The sequence below is a fragment of the Corylus avellana genome, chromosome 5 (genome assembly GCF_965113065.1).
Source record: "Corylus avellana chromosome 5, dhCorAvel1.hap1.2, whole genome shotgun sequence".
In the NCBI taxonomy this organism is placed as follows: Eukaryota; Viridiplantae; Streptophyta; class Magnoliopsida; order Fagales; family Betulaceae; genus Corylus; species Corylus avellana.
In genome coordinates, this window is record NC_142494.1 from 22,863,103 (window position 1) to 22,888,239 (window position 25,137).

At 36.0% G+C, this 25,137-nt stretch overlaps 2 protein-coding genes and 1 pseudogene across 8 annotated transcripts; 2 read left to right on the forward strand and 1 right to left on the reverse strand.

Annotated features, from left to right (window-relative positions):
• Positions 1–289: 289 nt before the first annotated feature.
• LOC132181439 (putative carboxylesterase 18 pseudogene) lies at positions 290–3,243 on the forward strand (annotated as a pseudogene). Its single transcript, XR_015912152.1, has 2 exons — positions 290–1,548; positions 3,134–3,243. The product of XR_015912152.1 is annotated as a putative carboxylesterase 18 pseudogene (transcript).
• Positions 3,244–8,235: 4,992 nt separating this feature from the next.
• On the forward strand, positions 8,236–16,488 carry ATSPS4F (Sucrose-phosphate synthase family protein). Its single transcript, XM_059593394.2, has 14 exons — positions 8,236–8,646; positions 9,757–9,846; positions 11,190–11,410; positions 11,538–11,601; positions 11,766–11,965; positions 12,069–12,549; positions 12,695–12,826; positions 13,009–13,140; positions 13,228–13,404; positions 13,637–13,690; positions 13,845–13,907; positions 14,321–15,163; positions 15,280–15,407; positions 15,584–16,488. The coding sequence occupies exons 1-14, from the start codon at positions 8,437–8,439 to the stop codon at positions 15,858–15,860; spliced, it is 3,072 nt and encodes a 1,023-aa protein (XP_059449377.2). The 5' UTR covers positions 8,236–8,436; the 3' UTR covers positions 15,861–16,488.
• On the reverse strand, positions 12,490–23,443 carry LOC132180528 (uncharacterized). Of its 6 annotated transcripts, none has more exons than XR_009440173.2 (14): positions 23,345–23,443; positions 23,180–23,228; positions 22,996–23,082; positions 22,203–22,336; positions 21,167–21,225; positions 21,030–21,084; positions 20,888–20,938; positions 19,664–19,703; positions 19,155–19,195; positions 18,979–19,083; positions 17,761–17,808; positions 17,258–17,377; positions 16,652–16,815; positions 12,490–12,573 (listed from the first exon to the last, which is right to left on the reverse strand). XR_009440173.2 is itself a non-coding variant. In XM_059593395.2 (13 exons), exons 2-13 carry the CDS (start codon positions 23,226–23,228, stop codon positions 16,732–16,734), a joined length of 873 nt encoding a protein of 290 aa, XP_059449378.2. In that variant the 5' UTR covers positions 23,345–23,443; the 3' UTR covers positions 16,574–16,731. The 6 variants fall into 6 exon arrangements, 3 of the variants coding, with proteins under 3 accessions (XP_059449378.2, XP_088372347.1, XP_088372346.1); XR_009440174.2 differs by having other exon boundaries at positions 12,503–12,567; XM_059593395.2 differs by lacking the exon at positions 12,490–12,573 and having other exon boundaries at positions 16,574–16,815.
• Between the last annotated feature and the right edge of the window lie 1,694 nt (positions 23,444–25,137).

A 25,137-nucleotide genomic window follows, 5' to 3' on the forward strand; every position in this document is an offset into this window, starting at 1 on the left:
CCCGGCTGTTGCGAAGCATAGCCATTGTTAGTTGAGAGAGTCAAGTCCAACCTACTATTGAGAGAGTCAAGTCCAACCTACTATATTAATGAGATAATTAATAATAGTAGCCTCATTTGTATTAATACATTAAAAAACATTTATCTAGGCAAGACGTTAGAATTACCAAACCGATTAACCGTCAAACAATCCCAAGAAAAATACTTCAACTATATTATTAAATATTGAAAAATATTTAAACTGCATTATTTATAGATTGTCAGAGTAATGTTTATCTCACCTGTCGTAATCATCGGGACCGACATGAATCAAATTGTCTTCAACGGAGTCTTGAAGGCTGAATCTGCTCAGCTCTCCTACGGAAGAAGTGAAATGAATACTTTTCTCCAACTCGCATTCATGTTGACCCGCTGTTTCAGTCTCACCCACCCCCATTGAATATAAGAAAAAGCTTGACAACGACAACTGTCTTCCGAGTCCCCAAAGAGATCGGAGGGAGAGAGATATCTCGTAGCGACCGAAATGTCTGAACAAAGCGCAAACCCCAAACCAAATATCCCATGGACGGTGAAGCTCGCCGCGGGAGCTCTTTCCTGGGTCTTCGACGCCTCATTACGCCCCAACGTGAGCATCAACCGTCGCCTCCTCAACTTCTTCGACTACATGGTCCCTCCCTCTCCCAATCCCCCCGACGGCGTTGCCTACTCCGACATTACGGTTGACCCTTCTCGCAATCTATGGTTCCGCCTCTACAACCCAACCCCCACCTCCATTGGCGCCGATCCAAACGACGCTGTCGGCATGCCCGTCATCGTGTTCTTCCACGGCGGCGGCTTCGTTGGCGGCTACGCCAACTCGATTTTGATTCACAACGCGGTGCGCCAGCTCGCTCAAGACCTCCACGCCATCGTCATCTCCGTCAACTACCGGCTGGCGCCGGAGCATCGGTTCCCGTGCCAGTTCGAAGACGGATTCGACGCGCTGAGATTCGTCGACGAAATGGACGGACCCGATCTGCCGGTCAACGCTGATCTTAACCGTTGTTTTCTCGCCGGAGAGAGCGCAGGCGGGAACCTGGCCCACCACGTAGCGCTCAGAGCCGGCGAGCACAGCTTCAAGAGGGTGAACCTCCTCGGGCTCATAGCAGTACAGCCGTTTTTCGGAGGGGAGGAGCGGGTCGAGTCCGAGATTCGATTTTCCCGCGGCCCGATATTGAAACAGGACCAGACGGACTGGTTCTGGAGAGCTTTTTTGCCGGACGGGTCGGACAGGGACCACCCGGCGGCGAATGTGTTCGGACCGAATGCTGGTGAAATCTCGGGCGTGAGGTTCCCAGCAGCGCTTGTTTTCATTGGAGGGTTCGACCCGTTACGGGATTGGTGCATGAGGTACTACGAGGGGCTGAAAAGATCCGGAAAAGAAGTATACCTGGTGGATTATCCGAATGCGATCCACGGGTTCTGGAGCCTGGGCGTGAGGCCCGAATGTGGTTTGTTTATAGAGGAAGTGAGGGAGTTCATGCAAAAACAAATGGCCAAATAAAATGAGGTACTCCAAAGTCCAATCTTCAGATGTGCATTTTATTTTATTATTAAATCATCTTTCAAGAGCATTTGAGATTCTCAATAATATTTCTATGTAATAAAGACGCCGTTAGTGGGTTTTGCGTAAGGGAGATATGTTTGTATGATTACAAGCCAAACCTATTATTAATAAGATCTGATGATGATTTCTCTCTACCTACCTGCACAACGCACAAATTCCCCACATTATAAATTAATTAATTAAATTAAAAATTGAAACATATCATAGCTATTAGCTAGCTTACATAGAATAGCCTTGTAGGAGGAGACACGTAAGTCTTGTGCATGACGTGTAAGCACAAGAACTAGATGGAGATTGGGGATAAGACTTAAAAGTGCAACGTGGGAATCACGGGAACCCCAGATGGAGATAGCAAAATGCTATGGGGAAACGATTTCATGCTTGTGGATAACTAGAAGTACTTGTTATTTGAAATATTTGAGTGTTGCTGGGGATAATATAATTTCTAGTGATAACAATTGTCTTATCGTGTGTTTTCAGTTGTGCAAGTGTTATCACGTTGTAACTGATGTTATTGAGCGTGTGTAACATTAATGCCATTTGGTCTGTGTAATTCCCCATCTGCCTTTCAAGCTACAATGAACGCAATATTTCCGGCCAACTCCTGAAAACATTCCAAAACTCCACATTTTTCATCACTTTTCAATCAAGATTGTCGGTATACTTGTACATTAAAACGACACTATAATTATAATCACTACTTTATGGATAGAGCGAGCGGGAGTTTTATAACTTCCAAGACTTGCTTTGTGAGCACATCCTATATATATTCTTTCATTACCACCTCACCTCACTCTTACACTTAAACTCGCAGAGTATTGCTACCTCACATATATTTTCACTAACTTCCTCATGTATTCCCTTAATGCATGTTTTCGATACATGTAATTTGAAAATGTTATCTTTCATCCTTTATATAGACTAGAAGTTGGTGTTACTGTAGCCCGCCCAGTCAGTTGCTTGACATGTGGCTCGGTCGAGCAAGCCTATTTTTGGTCGACCGAGACATCATAATATGAGTCAAATTGTGTCGGGCTTGTATAAGCTCAATTGGTTTTGGCAGAGCTTAATTGGTCTTGGCCAATCAAGTGTGTCACTTGTCAGTTGATTTTCTTGCCAAAGCTTGGGTTTTGACATGTGTCATTTCCTCAGTCGATCGAGCTTTGTAGAGTAATCTCTAATTTCACGTTTTTGACTCCGTTTTTCATTATGTTTCATCATATCTCTATCGAGTCCTTCCATACTCTATTTTATAGCTAGTGACCTTAGTGTGTATTTTATGCTAATAACCAAAGAATAATAGCTTCAAAGCACTTCAGAAATGTTATCAAACAGCAAATTAAACAAATTTATAGTAATAAAATATTTGCACAAAACTCTACAGACAAAAGTTTTAAATTACCCACAAAAATATCAAACAAGCTCTTAATCATGTGATGATGTGAGTGTTACATCTATTGATTCAAAGTAGAGTTGCATTATTAATAGGCATCTACCCTTCATTCATTCATTGTTGCTGTTAAACCAGATTGTTCAAAGAAACGCAATTGCATTTGGTCACCCAGGAGGTACGGATCCCTTCATGCTGTCAAAGACTTTTTTCAGTGCGGTCAATCTCTCTCACTCTCTCTCTCTCTCTCTCTCAAAAAAAAAAAAAAAAAAAAAACCTGAAATAACTGATCACTTCAAGAATATGTTCTAATAATGCCTTTTTCTTTAGTGATTGTAACATATTGCTGCCAATATTTTGCTTTTTGGTCTCTTACAATGCCATTATTCCTCTAGGCCTTGTTTGGTAAAAGGGTCGGTTGGCCTAGATACTATTCATCACCATTTCCCAAAAAAATTAACATCAAAACATTCTTACTTTTTAATTTTTTATATCAAATAATTCACTTTTTATTATTATTCAAATAAAAAAATCACTAGAAAACAAATTTTTTTTTCACTTTTTCATTTTTTTTTTATACCAAACATTCTTTTTTTTTTTTTTTTACATCAATCTACATCAACTACAGTAACTAGGCCAACCCATTTACCAAACACCACCTAAGGGGATGTTTGGCAAATGGGATGACCTAAACACTGTAGTTGATGTAGATTGATGTGAAAAAAAAGTAAAAATGTTTGGTATAAAAAAAATGAAAAAGTGATATGGAAAAGTGAAAAAGTTTTGTTTTGTAGTAATTTTTTTATTTGAATAATAATAAAAAGTGAATGATTTGATATTAAAAGTGAAAAAATTAGAATGTTTTGATGTTGATTTTTTTGAAAAATGGTGATGAACAGTATTTGGGCCAACCCCATCCCCCTTACCAAACAAAGCCTTAGATGAGGGGTTTGACTTAATTAGTAGCTAGTTGTACGTGTCACATCTCTGATCAATGGTTGAAATTTTCTGAATAAAAAAGTGAAGGCAAGGAACAGTGTCCATCATATATAGTTGCTTCAAATATTCGTACACTTCTATGTTGTTGTTGTTGAGGATTTTTTTTTTTTTTAAAAAAAAAGAGAAAGAAAAGAAAAGGTGCAGAACCTATATATATATATATATATATATATATATATATATATATATATATATATATAAGGAGAGAGGAATAAAAGGGCTTACTGAACTTAGATTCTTATACCTTTATAGTGGCCTAAGCACTGATCGATGAGAATTCTGCATTTTGTGGGCATCCATATATATTGATGTACGTGTAGATATATACATTATTTTTATGGATTGGAGATCTGATATATGCATACTGGAATCTCTTTCACGTACTGACGAGCTAATTAATTAAGGAATATTAGGGCTTAATTATTTGAACAAAGTTGAGCAAGATTCGCCAATAATGTCTGTCTTGATTACGATCAAGACCAAAGATATTATCAGTTAATTAATGGGTTATACCAAGTATTCAGCTTGAAAATAGTATTTTCATCCAAACATGGCTGCAAAGACCTAATCGCATTTTCATACAACAGAAGCCCAAAACTATATAATGGTATTTTCATCCAAACATGGCTGCATAGACCTAATCGCATTTTCATACAACAGAAGCCCAAAACTATATATATTTTTTAATATTTTCTTCTTTTTTCCTTTCATTTTTCTTTAATTATATTCTGTAAGAGTGTCATCGATCCCTTTATATATGTGCATTAATGGAGATACATCAAATTAGTCCTTTTTGCAAGTGTTGCAACAAGTGTCATCAAATTAATTGTAGTCCTTTAATTTATTCCTAGCTAGTATTATCCTTGTGATCTAGAACAACATTTTAATTAACTCCTAATTAATGATATTCTTGTGATCTTTAATTTAAAGTTTCAATCTTGGTGACCATGAAGAGGTCACTAGATCAAATCTCTCATCCCCCTTCTCTTATGTGTACATGTAAAAAAAAAAAAAAAAAAAAAGATAATGATGACAATTAATGCGATATTTGTGTTAATTAATTATTATTATTATTATTATTATTTTTGTATATTCATTGAGCTGTACTACTCACGATATCCAACAAAATTTGAAATCCCAAGGGTGTACTGCGTACTATTAGGGCTGTCAATTTTTGACACAAACCCAACACGAAATTAAACCGTTTAATTAAATGAGTCGGGTTAGGATTGATCTATATAGTCTTATACCCATGCTTCGACAACGACTTGAACCCAACACGTGACATAATGATAAGCAATTGTTGACATGACCTGCGAACCCGACACAAATCCAATACAAAATTAGAGGATTATGGTCTATAAATTTGACCAGTTTAATAAAACAAATCGAGTTAGAATTGACCTATATAATTTTATACACATGTTTCGACACGATCCAAACCCAACACGCAAACATGAATTGCGACGCTATTAATACCATCAAGAAGATAGAATTTTCAATGATGTTAAAGGGTGACAATTAAGCATTTAAAATGGGAGGGAGTTTAGATCATTTGGGTGGCCTAGATGCACTATTGGGAAGATTGACTTAGTGCATTACCTACACGGCATCAATGGTGGGGCACAACTCGACCATATTGAAAAAGACTAAAAAACTAATTCATGATATATATATATATATATCATGAAACCCAATTTAATTAAGTGGCTATAATTAGAGAAAGTGAAAGTGGCATATAATTCATGGGAAGTTTGGAGGTGAGGGAGGAAGATAAAAAAAGAGAGGAAAAAGATGGAGTCGAATGGCCACAATTGTGATAGAGTCCTAAGCAAATGGGATATTCGTTGAAATATCCCAAGGCTTCTTCCCCTTTCCCTCTCAGCCTTAGAATGTATAGCAGCTCATGCATGCTGCCCACTTGATTTATTTGTTCTATGCAATATCTCATGATGTAACCTTCCCAACTCCCTTGTCCATACACTACATCTCCTTCTATAGCCTTTGATTTTCCTTTTTCTTTTCTACACTACTATATATATATATATATCCCATCGTTTAGATTGATTATTAATGCCTCTTTTCTCTCTTCTTGATTGATTGATTAATTAATTAAGATTCTTTACTTGTTTCTCTTACAATATATACAATCCTTTTGTGGTGGTGTTCACATTGTCAGCCAAGTGGATTATGCTATTGTGACTATATATTGTCCTTAAAAGTATCTGATGCCGCCAATAAGTGTTGAAAGGCTGTTCAATTAACCATGTACATTTGGCACCCAGAGAGCATGCATGCATGCAATTATCACTTGTTGATTTTCTTCTTTCTTTTTTTTTTTTTTTTTTTTTTTTTTTTTTTCACCTAGTAAAATCTCACTTGGACCCATTAAATATTTCATTTCAATTATATATATAAATCCTATAGAATTAATAATTTTAGTGGACGAAAGAGAAAAACTGATTGAATATTTTTCCCAGCTAAGCCGTCCTAAAGTTACTTTTTTCCAAAAAATGATCAGACGTGTCGTGACGAATGAATAAAGACCAATTGAAAAAAAAAGAAAAAAAAAAAAGACCAATTGAAAACGAAAGTCCAATTATTTTGATGTCCTTTTAGCACATTATTCACTTCCGCTTAGCAAATTTTCTCTTCATTTTAATTTTTTTTTTTAAAAAATACTTTTTCCTATTTTAGTTACTTAATTTTTTAAAGCACTTATATTCATATTCTCTATTTTAACTATCAATTTTTTATTATTTTGTTTAAAATATTATTATTTTTTATTTATTTTTACTATTCTTAAAGGAAAAAGAGAATAAAATTGATTTTTTTTTTAAAAAAAATGCATTATCGAGCTTTAGTCCCGGGCAAATTTTCTAAACAACGGAATGGCTAGTCCATTTTTTTATTTTTAAGCTTAAATGAGATGAAACTACCTTTTTTTTTTTTTCTTTTTTTTTTTTTTGTCTATTTTTCCTACGAGAATGCTCTTAAGTCTTAAACGTAAGCTTTGACAAATTGGAGAGGCGACAGCTGTGATTGCAACAAGAACATCGAGACAATGACTGTAGAGGAATCAGACCTATTGACATCGGAAAGATTTGTCTGTTTTGAGGATGAAGACAACAAGTGCTTAATGAGAGTGTTTCTACGTGCATAATGCAAATAAAGCTTTTTTTTTTTTTTTTTTTTTTAAAAAAAGAGAATTCTTTCATCTTCATTTCATAATAAAATATCCAAAGCGTAAAACTCTTACAAAGAAACATAGCAAAAAACTATGAAAAGTACAACATCGTAGATACACTAAAAATCTAACAATCAAAAACGTATTTACCTCCTCCGATCCAACCAATGTATACACTTCATTTAAGGGGCATATATGCTTTGTGTAGATTAGATTTAAATATATGGGTAGGTCTTATTCCTAAAGAAACAATCTTTATTGACCGGCCGTGAGACAAACCCCTCACACCGAAACTATCTCTCATCAGCTCAATGGCCAGGATAACACAACAAAACAGAAACAAAACAAAGAAAACCTGCATCAATGACAAGATCCAGCTAGAAAATGACATAGAAAACCCAGAACGTGAGGCTCACATGCAAAGTGTGTGAGATCCACACGATCTACACTCCAACTCGCACGAATCACATCCTGCCATGCTAAAAAGAAGAGAGAAAAAGTCTAGTGTCTATAGGGCACAATGACACTGGGGAGAAGCGTGTAGTGGCTCGTACGAGCTTGGGTCAGCGGCAAAAGAGTAGATCGGCAACACAGGATTGTGCATATATATATATATATATATATATATATATATATATATATATATAATTAGTATTCTTGTTAATTAATTGCTAAAATTAATAACCTTTTTCTTCTAATAAAATCATTTTTATAGATTTTATACATAATTGAAGATTATAATCATAATTTAAAAAATGTTAATTAGGATGGAAAAGAATATGTAGTTTGTATATTAAAAATGGATTCTCCATGTAGGATTAAAATAAAATTTAGGGCGTGAGTGAAGAATAATATATAAAAGAATAAGGATGTTTAGGTAATATGCTTCGTAAAAGAAGGAGAGAGAATCAAAGCCACCCAATCCATCTTATCATCGAATTGATTGATTTATTATTCTTTTGAAAAAGTGTCGTAAAAACTAAAACTCGAGAGGTCTTTTTAAGGGCTTGGATCCTTTGTACAACTCGTTTTCAAAGTGCCAAGGGATTTTAGAAAGAAAGAAGAAAAACACCATCAAACTTCAAAGCTTTCCACTCATTTCTCAATGCTCTTTTAGAAGCTTAAACTGATGATGTAAATTCACTCATCTCTCTCTTCCCTGACATACCTAGAGAAGCTTCTACTTCTCTCTCTCTCTCTTCCAAATTCCTTGTACAAAGAAGCTGAAACAGGGAGACTAAATCAAGTGAAAGAGATGGCAAGAAACGAGTGGATTAATGGGTACTTGGAGGCGATTTTGGACGCGGGAAGTAACACAAGGAAAAGGCAGGATGGGAAACAGAGTGTTATTCCAAAGTTTGAAGAGAAAGAGAAGGAGGAAAAGTTATTCAGCCCCACAAAGTACTTCGTGCAAGAAGTCGTTAATAGCTTTGATGAGTCTGAGCTCCACAGAACTTGGATCAAGGTTCGTAGCTAGCCTTAATTAGCCTTTGCTGAAGAGTGTGAATTAATTAATTAAGGCTAGATTAATGCATTTTCAAATTTTTTTTTCTAATTTAATCACCCAGTAATTCCTAGCTACGTACTTTCTAGCATGCATTGAAAATTTTCGAACTTGCTACTATATTTTTACAATATTCATGCATCGTATATTGTTTGTAAAGCATTTTAAACAGATTTGACACTCTTATTTTCTTCCCTTTTTTTTTTCCCGGTTGTTGTAGTATTATAGTAATCACACAATTTAATGAACGTAGCTCCAAAAGGAAAGAAAATAAGTTTAGCATATATCCCAATTCCCAAGTTTGCGTGGCAATTTTTGCACCAAAATTGTTTCTTCTAGGTGGGCCCCACGAGCAATTGGAACATTAGATGGGGACCACGCTCAAATAAACCTATTTTTCTTTTCTCAATTTTTATGGTTGTCTTGCTAAGATGAGCCCAAAACAATAATATATAATACTATGTTAATTAATATCTCACAAATATCTTATTATGCGGACGTGATAAAAATTTAGTAGTCTTTAATTTTTTTTTTCTTTTCTTTTTACGTTAGTATAATGAGATATTGATGTGTAAGATTTCTCAATCTAAAATGGTTCCTTTTAATTACAGTCACTCACTTTTATATATTGTCACGGACACCACGCAAGAAGTGGCATATAGATGCCCTCTATACATGACCAACTTGTGATTTCCAGTGCGGCCTAAAAGATTTTGTTCGATATATATGTGGACTAAAAAAATTATGGTTTTGTTTGAAAAAAAGTGGAACTCTGTGAGCCCAAAGTGACCCAAATACTAAAATAACATTCAAGAACCGTGCACATATTAGCCCTGTGAACTTTTGAAAAAAAAAAAAAAAAAGTGATCGAAAATACGAAAAAATACAAAAGAAATTAATGTCCTTTTTTTTTTTTTGACGAACATATCTTTAATATCTTTGTTTAATTACTTGTACATTTATTTTCATTTTATTTACGTATAGTGTAGGGTGTTTTTCTCTTATTTTATTGTGGTAAGAGAAAAGTAGACAAATGATAACTTGTGATTGACGGTGAGGTGTTAATTACAGGTTATAGCAACAAGGAATACACGTGATCGCAGTAACAGGCTCGAGAATATGTGCTGGCGCATTTGGCATCTCGCTCGGAAAAAGAAGCAGGTGAGAGGGTAGTGAAAATTAAGATCTAGAGCCCAAGCTATTATTGATTAGATTTAGATTAATAAAGTTAATAAATTTAAAGGCAAACACCACAAATATCAGTACAAAAATTAAAGCAAGCATGAAAGAAATAATCAACATATAAATTTTGGTAACAAAAATTGAAATATTAAAGTAAAATGGTTCTCATTCCAATTAATTTTAAAGGCATCAACTATAAAAGACTTATGTTACAGATTATTTTTATTTACGAATCCTTTGTAACTCCGAAGACCCAATCTTACAATTCTGGCAAATGATCTATTCACCTTTTGCCACAGTGAATTCAAAACTTTTGGCCTTCTGTTACACGGATTACATTCACATATTAACCTCGTTTGCTTCAATCCAAAACTCTAGTAGCTACCCTCCCCTATAGCCTTTTTCCTTATTCAATTAAAAAAAAAAAAAAACTCTAGTAGCTATAGTATTTTATATGGTTTGAATGAGGAGTATTAACTTAAAGAAGGTTTGAATCTGTTTAGGCTCAAGAGCATCAAAAAACCTATGGCCAAAAAAAAAAAAAAAAAAACAAAGATGCTACCCTTCAAGGTGTATAGAAGTTGAGAAAACTTAGGTTTTTAGGCTAAGTCAGCTAGGTTAAAACATGCAGTTTATTGCAGTTGCGTTCGAACAAGCTTGAAAACGTAGAATTATGTCCAAATCTCGTTTGAACGACTTTCAACCAGATTGCAACTGGGGGCATTTTGTTCAGATTTTCATACTTCTATTGACATACTGTTTTGACCTAGTAAACATCGAAATTGTGTCTTGGGTCAATGCAACAACACAATTGATATTCTCTTGAACTACTTTGTGAAACTGCCATAAATATGATGTGTAGTCCCTTGCTATTCTTATTACAAGCATTTAATTCATCCTTAGACTATGTGTCAATACTTGTAGCAGGTTTAGTCCAACCCTTTTCAATGGAGATCCAAACTCGTTCATCTAGAGACTTAAGAAACGCTCTTGTGTATACATTCCAAATTTCCAATAAACATAATTGTTGCCATCAAAGTAAGGGGAACAATTAGAGATTGTGATTGTTCCATGACAACTGAGGTTAAGGATATCATTCATGAAATTAATCCAACAAAGTAAACATAGGCTCGGATACCAATTGACTAGGACGAAACAGAGTTGCGTATGTGACAAAAAATCCAAACTGGTAGATCTTAATTAACTCATTCGGTTATATTAATATAAGAAGCTAATCATACTCAATTCGTTTCATTCAGTTTTCTTTACCCCAAAGTCTTCCCCCTACTTTGGGGTAGAAATAATATTACATACACCTGCAGATAGCATGGGATGATGCAAAGAAACTAGCAAAACGGCGTATAGAGCGTGAACAAGGCCGTAATGATGCCGCAGATGACCTTTCTGAGCTCTCAGAAGGTGAGAAAGAGAAAGGCGACGCCAACCTCTCAGAACCCATCAAGGAGATATCCAGGATCAACTCCGAGATGCATATTTGGTCAGATGATGATAAGTCTAGGCGACTTTACATTGTGCTCATCAGGTATATAATATTTTCTGCATTCTCACCATCACCTTATGATTTCTAATTAAAGGGTTGTGTACGTACTTTGCACGAAACATGTGCTGTAACTTTCGGTTTTTCATAGTATAATATTTTGTTCTTGCAGTCTTCATGGGTTGGTGCGAGGAGAAAATATGGAACTTGGAAGAGATTCTGATACCGGTGGTCAGGTGGTTATTTCATGACTGCCCCTACTTGTGTTTAATAATCCTTTAAGGAATTCTCAGGCCCACTAAAGGCCTTGACTCAACCACGGCTAGCTCCTACCAAATCAATCTTAAATATTAATATTTTTCACATCTAAAAATATTGCTCTATGATTTTGCATGTTCAGGTGAAATATGTTGTCGAACTTGCTCGAGCTCTGGCCAACACAAAAGGTGTCCATCGCGTTGATCTCCTAACTAGACAAATTGCCTCACCAGAAGTAGACTACAGCTATGGTGAGCCCATTGAGATGCTGTCATGCCCATCGGATGCAAGTGGTAGCTGTGGAGCCTACATTATCCGCCTACCATGTGGGCCACGCGATAAGTAATTATACTATTGAAAAATGCTATTTAATTAACTGTTATAGGTTTAATCTTATCAGCAAAGGAAAAATGAGTTTAATAAATATAAACAATCTGTGTCACAGGTACATACCAAAAGAGTCACTTTGGCCTCATATACCTGAATTTGTTGATGGGGCTCTAAACCATATAGTCAACATGGCAAGAGCTCTGGGTGAACAAGCCAATGGGGGGAAGCCAACTTGGCCTTATGTGATTCACGGCCACTATGCTGATGCCGGAGAGGTGGCGGCACATTTGTCTGGGGCCTTAAACGTGCCGATGGTGCTAACAGGCCACTCATTGGGGCGTAACAAGTTTGAGCAACTGCTTAAGCAAGCGAGGCTTTCTAGGCAGGACATAAATGCAACCTACAGAATAATGAGGAGGATTGAGGCTGAAGAACTGAGTCTGGATGCTGCGGAAATGGTGGTGACTAGCACAAGGCAAGAGATTGAAGAGCAATGGGGTTTGTACGATGGATTCGATCTGAAGCTGGAGAGGAAGCTTAGGGTTAGGCGACGGCGTGGAGTTAGTTGTTATGGACGAAACATGCCAAGGATGGTGGTATGCACATTCTCCTTCCTGCAACTGAAAGAATCACTCAGATTTTTGCAATGCAGATAATGCAATTTTTCATGAAAAACTTTTGCAATGGAGTTAGTTTTTAATGGACATAAATTAATGCATACTAATTACTATGCGGCATTAGGTTATACCACCGGGAATGGACTTCAGCTATGTCACAGCACAAGATACTGTGGAAGGTGATGGCGATCTCAAGTCATTGATTGGCTCAGAGAAGCTTCAAAACAAAAGGCATCTGCCTCCAATATGGTCCGAGGTTGAAATTCTTCTCTTATTCTTCCTTATTTAGTTGTGGACGTGTCTGTGTCCCCTGAAAATGAATCTACTGTGTTCTCTAGAGAATTTTTCTTTGGAAAGAGGAGGAAAAATGGAGAGAGGGAAAGAAAATTGAAGTCATTGCACAACACATTGCTCTTATAACTGGACTTTGCAATGCAGGTAATGCGATTTTTCACGAACCCTCACAAGCCCATGATACTTGCACTGTCCCGTCCTGACCCCAAGAAAAACGTCACCACATTGCTGAAGGCTTTTGGGGAATGCCAACATCTCCGGGAGCTAGCTAACTTGGTAATTTTGAATTTCAGTCAATTTGTAACACAAATAATATAATGCAGAGCTAATTAATTTATTTGTGGTTGGGTGCTACTATTGCAGACACTAATACTTGGCAACAGAGATGACATTGAAGAAATGCCTAGTAGCAGCTCGGTTGTTCTCACAACAGTACTGAAGCTCATTGACAAGTACGATTTGTATGGTCAGGTGGCCTATCCCAAACATCACAAGCAATCAGAAGTCCCTGACATTTACCGTCTGGCTGCAAAAACAAAGGTACATTGTTTGATGAAAGATCTAATAATCATCTGACACCTGGGATGGTCATTACCAAGGATTTTTGCTAATATACTATACATGAGAACGAATGTCCTAATTCTTAAACATTGCCACCATTTGTAGGCCTAAACTATTGTCTTAAAAGTACTATGCCACACTTAACCTCGTTTTCTCCCTTGCAACATTAAAATTTGCTAACAGTAAGACTTGGCGGCTTTGTCTCTTGAAGGGAGTTTTCATCAACCCGGCTCTCGTGGAACCTTTCGGTCTCACACTCATTGAGGTAAGCCTCGGTGAACTCAAAGCTCTAGCGGGCTCAATTTCAATGACATTAATCAGCGGCAACATATATTATATGCTAAAGATTTTGATCCTAAATGAAATATTATTTACATACACGTTGCTTATGCTTTATATTTCTATGTAAAATGTTGCAGGCAACTGCTTATGGTTTACCTTTCGTCGCCACCAAAAACGGAGGGCCTGTTGATATTCTGAAGGTAATGAACTACCATATGTCTCATCTCCAAGCTGCTGGAATTATATGTACTCTTGTTTCTTATTCAAAATTTGCTTACTAAAGCCCTTCAGTATTCCACCCAAAAGCTCGAAGAGTAGGCTGATAAATTAGTAAATTTTGACTTTTAAAACTGAACAATGTTTTGGGACAGCCTAAAATGAAATGTACATACATTATGAAATTAATACTTTTTTTCATGAAGACCTTTGATACATGGGCTACCAAATTAGGATTTTCTTTTTTCTTTTTTCTTAAGCAATTTAATGGAATGAGAAGATTGCGTGGTTCTTCACTATATTTTGGTCAAGTAGCTAGCATACTGTCAAACCTAACGATTCTTTGACAATGGAATGGTACATTTCACCAAACTAATGGAGGTCTCTGTTCTACCAGGCTCTAAACAACGGACTCCTTGTTGACCCACATGACCACAAAGCCGTAGCAGATGCGCTACTAAAGCTTGTTGCAGACAAAAATCTTTGGCAAGAATGCCGAAAGAATGGCCTAAAGAATATCCACCGTTTTTCATGGCCAGAACACTGTCGAAACTACCTCTCCCATGTTGAGCACTGTCGGAATCGCCACCCCACCACTCGTCTCCAGATCATGCCAATTCCTGAAGAACCGATGAGTGACTCTCTAAAGGATGTGGAAGATGTTTCTTTGAGATTCTCTATAGAAGGAGACGTAAAGATCAATGGAGAGCCTGATGCAGCAACCAGACAAAAGCAACTCATCGAAGCCATAACCAGAATGGCTTCCTCCAATGGCAAACCAGGTGTCAATTACTGCCCTGGTAGAAGGCAGTGGCTGTTTGTAATAGCCGTCGATTGTTATAACAGCACCGGAGATTGCACTGAAACCTTTCAGGCAATCATCAAGAATGTTATGCAAGCCGCACGCTCAGGTCTAGGCTTGGGTCGGATAGGCTTTGTATTGTTAACCGGTTTGACTTTACAAGAGACCATAGAAGCATTGAAAGGCTGCCAAGTGAACATAGAAGATTTTGATGCATTGGTGTGTAAAAGCGGAAGTGAGATGTATTACCCATGGAGAGACATGGTAGCTGATGTGGACTATGAAACCCACGTGGAGTATAGATGGCCTGGTGAGAATCTGAAGTCGATAGTGACAAGGCTTGCCAGGATAGAAGGTGAGCCTGAGGATGACATCGTTGAGTATGTGGATGCATGCAGCTCTAGGTGCTACTCTTATAATGTGAGACCAGGAGCCAAGGTGAGAAAACTTCTGATGAAGGAAACTTCCTAATAAATGGAAGGTATTACCTCAAATAAGTGTTTTTTTTATCTCATAATATTTCTAACTATGATTCCAATGTATATTAATGGCAGACTCGAAGGATAGATGACCTCCGCCAGAGGCTGCGAATGAGAGGCTTCCGATGCAATCTTGTCTATATACGCGCAGCATCGAGGTTAAATGTGGTGCCATTGTTTGCAACAAGAATACAAGCACTAAGGTCAGCCCCCCGTTACTGTACTAGATAATGTAGAACATGTGTATATATATATATATGTGTGTGTACATCGTAATGGCCTTCTATAAAATATAGATAAATCCACTTAACAAAAAGTTTGCATTACCAAAATTAAAATCAAAAGAAAAAAACTTCCCATCATGCTTGTACATGTGCAGGTACCTTTCAGTTAGATGGGGAATTGATCTTTCCAAAGTTGTTCTGTTTGCGGGCGAAAGAGGGGATACAGATTACGAGCACCTACTTGCTGGCCTCCACAAGACCCTTATTCTAAAAGGCTCCGTGGAGTATGGCAGTGAGAAGCTTCTTCGCAGTGAAGACAGTTTTAAAAGAGAAGATGTAGGTCCACAAGATAGCCCTCACATCACCTTTGTAGGGGAGTGTTGTGGAGTCCATGATATCTCAGCAGCTCTAGAAGCTCTAGGGATCAACTGAATAATTTTTCCCTTTTTTTACCTTGTTTTCACTATCATCATTACTACTATTATTTTATACGGTCTTTTAAGCATATTCGTATAGATAACTCAAAGGTGAGAATGTGAATAGTGCACACCATATACAAGTGGAATATATATCTCAATGTTATGTTAAAAAGTTTCATCTTCTGTAAGAATATACATGTGAGCTTTCCAAAAAAAAATCATCTTATGCATATGACATGGTCTTTGATTTGATTCATAGATGTAACGACAAAGTCACCAGCAAATCAAATACTCTCCACAAGACATTTATATGCATCATAGATTTGCTTTCGTGTGTACAGCTTTTTGGTCATTTTGGGCACTGAATGCAAGATGTATCACATATAATCTTTCATAATCTAGGGTCATAAATTTAGGATAGCTAATGTCTACTTATGGTGAATGGATCAGTCATCAGTGGCTGTGTGCATGTGAACCAATGTTTCTGCGTTTTATCAATGAGATGACAAATTTTTCACTTCCCAGCAGTTAAGGAAAAAATTACCACCTTACAATATAAAAACATTTTTATAAGTTGAACTTGAACTATTGAATTGTATTGGCCACCAATGTGTACACCTTAAAAGAAAGGCATTCCCTTTGTTCAGTTTCACAAAGAAACTATTCAAATTACTAAAACCTTGTTTTTTTTTTATTGGTAAAATTATTTAAACCCAATCTTGAACAAATCTCTAATAGTTTCATCAGATTCATGTTGCAATATTAGTCTTAAAAAATTAAATTCTTCTCTGTTTGTAGGATTACCTGTATAGAAAGTCACATATTCTAGCTAGTCCACTATTGATTCTTTCCTAATCCTTCCAAGTTCTCCAAGGTTCAAACACTTAGTTCATGTTTTGTCGCACACAAAGGTCCACACAGACCTTGTATTCTTCTCCGCAAGCACATTTAACAGGAAGAGAAATTCCCTGGAACAAGCAGAGGCTTTCATGAATGGAAGGGCAATTATATATGGAAAATGCAAATTGAGTCATGAATCGCACAAAAAATGATTCATCCAAAAAAAAAAAAAACAAATGATGGTGACTAATCTGACAGTCAAGCTGGACACTCCATTCTTTTAAATTATCATTAATATTCAGAGCCTTGACATTTCCAAGAAAGCACACATTTTTAAGTAATAATAAAAAAGAAAGAAAGTTGCAACCCAGTACACAGAAAATGCAAGAATGCATAATGTGCTAGATCCTAGATTAGTCCTATCTTAACCCTTAATCAAGTAAGAATCCTTCCATCTCTGGACGCAGCTTTGGCAACATTTATAGGCCATTTTGCCAAATTATCAAATAGTTGCTAAAGAACTGCCTAATTTCAGTAAAATAAAAAGCAAAAGCTAATCACTCTATTTACCTTCAGTTTTTCAATTTGGTCCAGCAGAGACTGCAAGTACTCAGTTTCTCCAGCTTTATCTGATAAAAGGGCATTGTGTTCCTCTTCCAGGGTCTTTATATCCATTTCTCTTAGCTCTGGCTGTAGTCATCCACACATTGAGAAAAAAGGCTATAGTTGTGAACTTGCATTAGTATAAGAAAATATGAATATAGGAAGGATTAAGTGCCACTATTCAATTGACTTTACTTAAAAGGTTCAAATGCTCATCAAGTTTCAAAGAACCTTTTGTTGAACATTCCAAATTACTCCATAACACAAAACAACTTATAAGCTGGTGCAGAAACAAAACGATGGTGGCATCTTCTGAGATCCAACATCTAGGAATCAAATAGTTACATTCTACAAACATTTCTGCACTCCTGGGACAAAAGAAGATATAGATATTTCTGATGAACTACCATGTAACTAAATGGTGTCCGACACACAGTTGCACCCCTGTTTGTGCTGAGAAGACAACTGACCTTAAAGTCACTTGCCTTGCACTTCACTTGCTCAAGAAACTGCTTCGCCTGAAACACAAAAGAATGCTCTTGCAAAGATTCAAAATGATTGGCTTTTAGTGAATAAGATTACTATAGGAAATATCCGCTTCCCTCTGAAATATTCTTCCTGCTATACTCTCTCTCTTTTTTTTTTTTTTTTCTTTCCTTTTGTAGGAGGGTGGAGTTGGAGGGACTGCACAATGCTAAAATATGACTGGAAATCCTATATATTTGCAGACATTATACACCTTTTCTTCCACTAGAAAAAACAGAAAGCTCATATATATTTGCAGATATTATACATTTTCTTTCTTTTTTTGAAGTGGTATTATACATCTTCTATTCAACAAGAAAAAAGAATAAATTGCTCATGCTCTGAAAAATTCTATTTGCAGAAAATAACTAAAACTAAAACTAGGGAATCAGAAATAGGCACAACTTTTTGAATCATAAAGAAACAGTCTCTTTTACTTTCTCTCCAGATATTGAAAGCAGAAGATAGTTGAACTCCCGAAGGTGATCCCGATCCGCTTTGACTCAAATTGATCGTCGCAAATACAAATCAAATTAACTGAGTGACTTCAAACCTCCTGAATGCCACACCAGGATATATTGACTATATCTAAAGTCTGGCACATGAGGAATCAATTTTCTTTAAAGCAAAACTATGTTGAATTGATGAATTGTTAGAAATAAAAAGTTGCTTTTAGGTAAGCAATTAACTCACATGTGAGAAAAGACAGTAAATTTGAAAAAAAATTCAAATCACCTTGACTCAAATAATGTAATTTATAGACAGCTCATTCCCATATAGCAGAAATTAATGAAAATATTTACATGCTTGATAGAAATTACTATACTTAGTGAAATTATACAGTCAGCATATGCACCACAAATGAAAAAATCCGTATAGATCTGAATTCGGTAGACTAATAGGCATATAAACAGGTAACCTTCCTGTTCTCCATAATAAGTTCGAATTTCATTCGTGAAATCTCATCAAGGTTGGCTTTAGCCAAGTTTAATTTCACCATCAGGTTCTTCTTTGCTCCATTAGCAGAAATTAATGAAAATATTTACATGCTTGATAGAAATTACTATACTTAGTGAAATTATACAGTCAGTATATGCACCATCAACTTAAAAAATCAGTATAGATCTGAATTCAGTAGACTAATAGGCATATAAACAGGTAACCTTGCTGTTCTCCATAATAAGTTGGAATTTCATTCGTGAAATCTCATCGAGGTTGGCTTTAGCAGAGTTTAATTTCACCATCAGGTTCTTCTTTGCTCCATTCCCCTATTACTCCAAAGATAAAGTTATAACCTGCATCCCCATAAATATTATGATCGGTGGAAGGAGTGTTGTACCAGATTGTCCATAATGAGGTCTCTGTCAATGCTAGCCTTCCCTGCAAGAGAACCCCAATATAAGAGGAAGATGAGGATGTCATATTCTAAGTAAAAACAATATCCTTCAGTGCTCCAGCCCCCCCTCCCCAAATAAGAATAAGGCGAAGGGTGGAACCACGGTTTCAGTTTCATAACCCATTGATGTGCGAGTAAATTACCAATCAAATACAAACGAAAAAGAAAAAAGAATACGGTGCTCCTTTACTCTTAGGAAAAAATCAACGGCTCGCATTTTTATGGATCTAGGTGCAATATATATATATAAAATTACCAACTAATGTTTTAGAAGAGTTTCAATGAAAGAGATCAATTTTAGCTAACTGATTACAATCCCTGCTGACCATTTTACATTGAGGGGAACTTCAAAGGCCAGAACAAAATAAAAGTGGGCTGCACGTCCCCATTGGGGCGGGGCTGTAAGAAGTCCACAACTACCTTAACTACATTAAGAACTCCAAGAGCCATACCTTCAGTTTGACCTGTTTCCTCATCAATTCTAACATTGACCTGTATAAAGTCCAATTAGTAGTCTATATTGTGACTTGTTATCTATAAGAACATTAAAAACTCTTTCATGAAAGACAATCCAAGAAAGATAATTGAACAAAGCAAAAAAACCTAAAAATAGTATCATTAACAAACAACACTTCATGTAGTTTAAGGGAAAATTATTAGAGAGGTCTATGGGATTCAACCTTTTTCAAAATGCTCCCAAGGGTTTAAAACTTGTTAAATCATTCCTTTAAGGTAAACGCCGTTATCAAATCACTCACTCTGTACACACTTTGTTAGGGTTTTTAATGGAGAACTATAACAAGTTTGTGGCCACATCAAAGCAAGTAATTTATTGACATGTGTACATATTGTTGAGTCAGTACCAGTTAACTTCTTTATAATATTTAAAAAATATCACTTCAGAAAAAAAAAAGAAAAAAAAAAAACAATCAAAACAAAACAAAAAGAGAGAGAGAGAGAGAGATACTAGATCTAAGTAAAAATCAATATCCATATTCCACAAAAGTGCATTCAGGAGAGGACTTAGGGCCTGTTTGGGATTGCATTTGAGGGGCCTATTAACACCCAAAAAGTCCGTTTGAAGAAAAAAATATTGATTTGATAAAAAAATTAAAAGTGCTTTTAAGTGTCCAAAAAACCTAAAAATGGCCAAAACACACTTTTGGCAAAAGCTTAAAAATAAAGCTTTTGCCCAAAAGCGCTTTTTGACTTAAAAGCTCTATTTCTCAAATGCAATCCCAAACAGATTCTTAGTAAAATGAACAATTTAGGACAAGATACCAGGGAAATCAAGAACAGGCATTCAGTAAATACAGAATCACAAGATTTTGTAGGCTTGTGGATACAACTATAGATGCACAGACACACACAGAGATCAGATACCGCCAGGTATCACCTAAAGGATGTCTATTTAGTAGTACTATTTCAATGGTGGGAAATAATTCCTCAGCCTAGTCTTCAATTTAAGCTTTCCCAAAAATCAAAAAGTGAGGCAGACTGTACAAAATGCTACTAAAGCAATTTAGAAAGAACTCCAACAAACATACTTCAGCTCTTTATTGCCTTCTGCTGAGTCCAATTGGGCTCATAGAGGCCAGCTGACAGCTATCACAGATATTTTATAAAAGAGAAAGCGGGAAAAAGAAGGGAAAAAAGTCTGATGTAGAGGAAAGTACCAAATCATGCTCTTCCAGTTCTCTGCTAGGTTTTTTAGACTCGACCCAATCCTAACAAAAATTTAAGGAGACCATCAATTGAAGGTTGGAGTGTTGAAATAGAACATTAAAACTTACAAGAAGAGAACTATCAGAATCAAACCTGTTGTTGCTGTAATTTGGCATTCATATCCTCTGCAACCTTGGTGTAGTAAGTGCTGTTATTGTGAACAAATTGCATTGATAATTGTTAACAATATTTCATGCACTTCAATTGCCGCAGGTTGTGCTTCGAATTACCTCTTCTCCATTAATTTGGTAGATAAGTTGGCTCTTTGTTGTTGAATGAGCTCAAATGTCTGTTTATTAATGAATCAGGGTTAAAACCAAGAAAATAGCACATAGGTACCAAACTGTTTGTCCAGTGACTAATTAATCTTGTGAAATACATCCTTATTTGTCAAAAAAAAAAAAAAAAAAAAAACTGTATGTGGTATCCCTTATATGCAAACCATTTCTACCTCTCAAAGCCTAGTATAAGGTTATTGAGTCGTTAAGGATCATGATTCTCAAATCAGTTTCTCTTGTTTAACACCCCCATTTACCCCTCTCGAGGTAGTCCACTGAAAAGTAACAAAGTAACCTTCAGTGAAACATGTTTATTTTTCACTTACTTACAAGTTAATTTTGGGCTTTAGAATGCCTTGAGTGGCGGGTTGTCCTTCTCATACAAAATTAAAGGATCTCTTTTCTTTTTTTTCTTTGTTCTTTTTTCTTTTTGTACAATTGTTAAGTTCTACGGTACTCAAATGAACCTTTTGCTCAGATTATACAATTCACAGCTAATTATTAACTCTTGAGTATCTGTACTACAAAGAATCTAACTATGTACAGAAGAAGCAAATAATGAAATAATGACATTAAGAAGTAGAATATTACACTTGCATAAACATACCAGGTAAAAAAGGAAGTATTATTATGACAATCTTTCTTCTGACTACCAATCTATGAACATCTTATTGTACAGTTGGTACATTGAAGGAAGGGTAGCTATTGAGCAGGTGCCTATGTTGCTAGGCGTATTAGCTCTCCGTGTATAAGCATGGCACAGATATTAAGCAAGTTAGTGTGTACACAAAATGGACAGCATCCCTAGAATGCTAAGCATCACTTTTTCCCAGAAAAGAGACAAGTACGTCATCACAAAATAAGAGGCTTTCTTTCAAATATTAATTACTTCTTTGTATATGTTTCTGAGCTATCTTGAGCAACACATGTATTTACAACTAGAGGCTTGAACATAGACATGTGTGCGCGCACACAGGGGAGGGGGCACCTGCGTAAGCGAGGATGAATCAGACTCCAGAGAGGCAAACTTTCTCTGTTTTTCCAAAATCTTTGAGCATATTTGACCCTTCGCCTTCATCATTAGCTCAGTATCTTCTTTAAGTTGCTTTGTTTCAGATTTTGCTGCAAAATAATGATAAAAAGCTTAGAATGTTAGCAAACAAGGATAAAAATTAGACAGCTTTAACAAAGAGATGCATTTCATATGCTTTTCATTCCAGAATTCAATAAATTTATCTAACTCGAATGCTGAAATAAAGAATGCAGAATAACAACAATAATATTGATGATGATAATAATAGCAACAACAACAACAACAATAAATACAATATTAACAGTAATAAGAATCGGAAACAACTGCAAAATTATAAAAACGAAAAATAGTACTCATTCCAAACTACTCTGTAAATAATCATGGCTTGAAAACCTTAATCATTGAGAAATAAAACAAGAAGAAAAATAAAATAGCACGCAGAGAGTACAGAATCAAGAAGGCCTCTAACAGTTCCAAAGAAATTAAACCTCTCCGTTACTCCGTATACTCTAGATTAAACAAGCCAAAGGAAGAGATATAGGCCACTGGCAAATTTATGTTTATTTTTCAAGATCCATAATATTCCTTACAAATCTTCATTCATTTAACCAGACGAAATACTACAATATGTTCAGCCTAATATGCATCAGAATTTTTCAGAAAAATCAGTATGAAAAACTTGCACATACATTGACACTGTAGTACATACATGTAGGAAAACAATGTGAAGATAATTAAGCAGGCTAACCAGAATTGAGATCGTTTTCCATGGTTTGAATAGTGGTTAACTGCATTTGCTCTTCGACAGAAATCTTCGCCGCTTGATCCTCCACATCTGTCAATATTCATTTCAGTCATTGTTACAAATCGCTGTAACTCTATCGAATCCTCTTAATTACTCTTCTGATTTTGAGAGAGAGAGAGAGAGGTACCGTTCATCTGAGAGCGCAAAGTCTTCATGTACTGCAAGTACTCGTCCATCTGCGAATTCACAGAGAAATGCAATTCAGATCAAAATTCTGTTCTTTGAATTGGAACCAAAATAGGTTTTACTGAGAGAGAAAGGGAAATATTCTATTTAATTTAATCAAACCAACCTTACGATTGCTCCAGAGAGAGAGAGAGAGAGAGGTTTTAGCCTTCTAGGTCTTTGGGAAATGAGTAAATAGAAGACTGGAGAAACTTTTGGAGGGAAAAAGCAGTTATAGTAGATTCACCACCGCTGCGTTGTATGGGTTACCGCTCTCAACGAAGTATGATATGGGAACAATGACTGTGGGCTGAGCAACAGGCTTCCATAAGTACCGCATCCGTTGGGCCATAAGCCTTCAACAATAGCACATCATCTGGGCCGCAAGCTCCAAGTGGGATGGTTCAAAAGTGCGTAGGCGTCTCAGCAACAGACTTCCTTTGATCATTTTTATAAGAGAAATTATCGCGGTTAATATTTTCATTTTTAGAGAATATTTTTAATTTCTTACACTGACTTCAATATTGTATCTAAAACCTTTTGATTCGGGATCCCCTATGTTAACCATAATGTTGTAAATGATGCTACAGTTGAAGCTATAATCTTGTCCTCACCCAAAATAAGAGAAGCTAAGCCAAAAGATAAGATAAAGCCAGAGAATAACATTGATCATTAGATTATTTTACTTTTCACAAACATGATCCATATACATAGTCTGGTAAGTAATTCATAAAATAAATTTTAGTCTCTATAATTAGGAATCTCGACAATTTTCTTAGATTTTGTATGGGTAGGGGACTGATCGAGTTCCTTTTACAACCTCCTATATTCTCGTGCACTTGCAACTTAATTTGGAGGAGATTTCGTTCAATCTACTCTAATAAGTGACAAGTATCATTTAACATTTTTAGGTTTTTAAAAAATTAATGTTTGAATTTTTAAATTAGTGAAATGACAATAAATAACTGTTAAAAAATTAAAGAAAACATATAAGACATGTATCTCGGCACTTATTAAAGTAAATTAGAAGAAATTGAAACCAGTTTAAAGGTTATGCTGCTTTCTTATCAAGCAAAGAATCTTCTTAGAAGTCATTAAACATCCTCAAAACATGGAGCAAACTTGCCTTTTCATTTTATTTCCTTGTCTCTATATCTTAACTTGCCTTTTCATTTTATTTCCTTGTCTCTATATCTTTTCATGTGCGCTTCTCCTTGTATCTTTCCCCTTTTGTATATCTCTTTTCGTCCACCCGTTCCTTCTAATAATCTTCTTGTTAGTCTGTTAGATATATTACGAGATGTTTTTTTTTCTGTTCTTTTTTGGTTTGTTTTATTGTATCTTTTATTCAAACATCCAGTGGTCACCTTGGACTTTGTAGAAATTTGGACTTATATACAAATAGACGTTTATTCCTACAGGTTTTTATCTTCCTTATCTCGTCAATTCAAAATCCCTTGTTTAAAGGAGTTACTGATATGATTGAATATATATATATATATATATATATATATATATATAAAGCCTGGCATGACTCAGCTTTTGTCCATGAAGCTTGGTTCCCTCCGCCCCCAAAGTTTCTTGAAAGCTAATTTTGATGTTGTCATTCGCCCATGCTCAGTGTTGCATTTGTGGTCGTTAGTGATCACACGGGTCTAATCATGGCTGCACGTACCAAGAAGTTACTCCATCTAGATGCCATGGCAGGGGAAGCCAATGTTGCCCTCTTGGCAAGTACTTTTGCTGCTAAATTTGATTGTTCCTCTATTATCTTTGAAGGGAATTTTTAGCTCTTCATCATTGTCATCAATAAAGATATTCTCTTTTAGGATTGGCTATGTGCCCTGAGAATAGCTGATATTGGCTTGCATCTTCTGCTGTTTACTAGTTAGACTGCATCGAAAGTTTTAAGATGTGCTA

Coding starts and splice junctions, on each gene's coding strand:
- LOC132180528 (XM_059593395.2), bottom strand. CDS start 23,228: ATGGACGAGTACTTGCAGTACATGAAGACTTTGCGCTCTCAGATGAAC. Junction 21,085..21,166: donor ACCAAATTAATGGAGAAGAG/GTAATTCGAAGC, acceptor TCACAATAACAG/CACTTACTACACCAAGGTTG. Junction 16,816..17,257: donor ACCAAATTGAAAAACTGAAG/GTAAATAGAGTG, acceptor TGCTTGTTCCAG/GGAATTTCTCTTCCTGTTAA.
- ATSPS4F (XM_059593394.2), top strand. CDS start 8,437: ATGGCAAGAAACGAGTGGATTAATGGGTACTTGGAGGCGATTTTGGAC. Junction 9,847..11,189: donor TCGCTCGGAAAAAGAAGCAG/GTGAGAGGGTAG, acceptor ATACACCTGCAG/ATAGCATGGGATGATGCAAA. Junction 15,164..15,279: donor ATGTGAGACCAGGAGCCAAG/GTGAGAAAACTT, acceptor TATTAATGGCAG/ACTCGAAGGATAGATGACCT.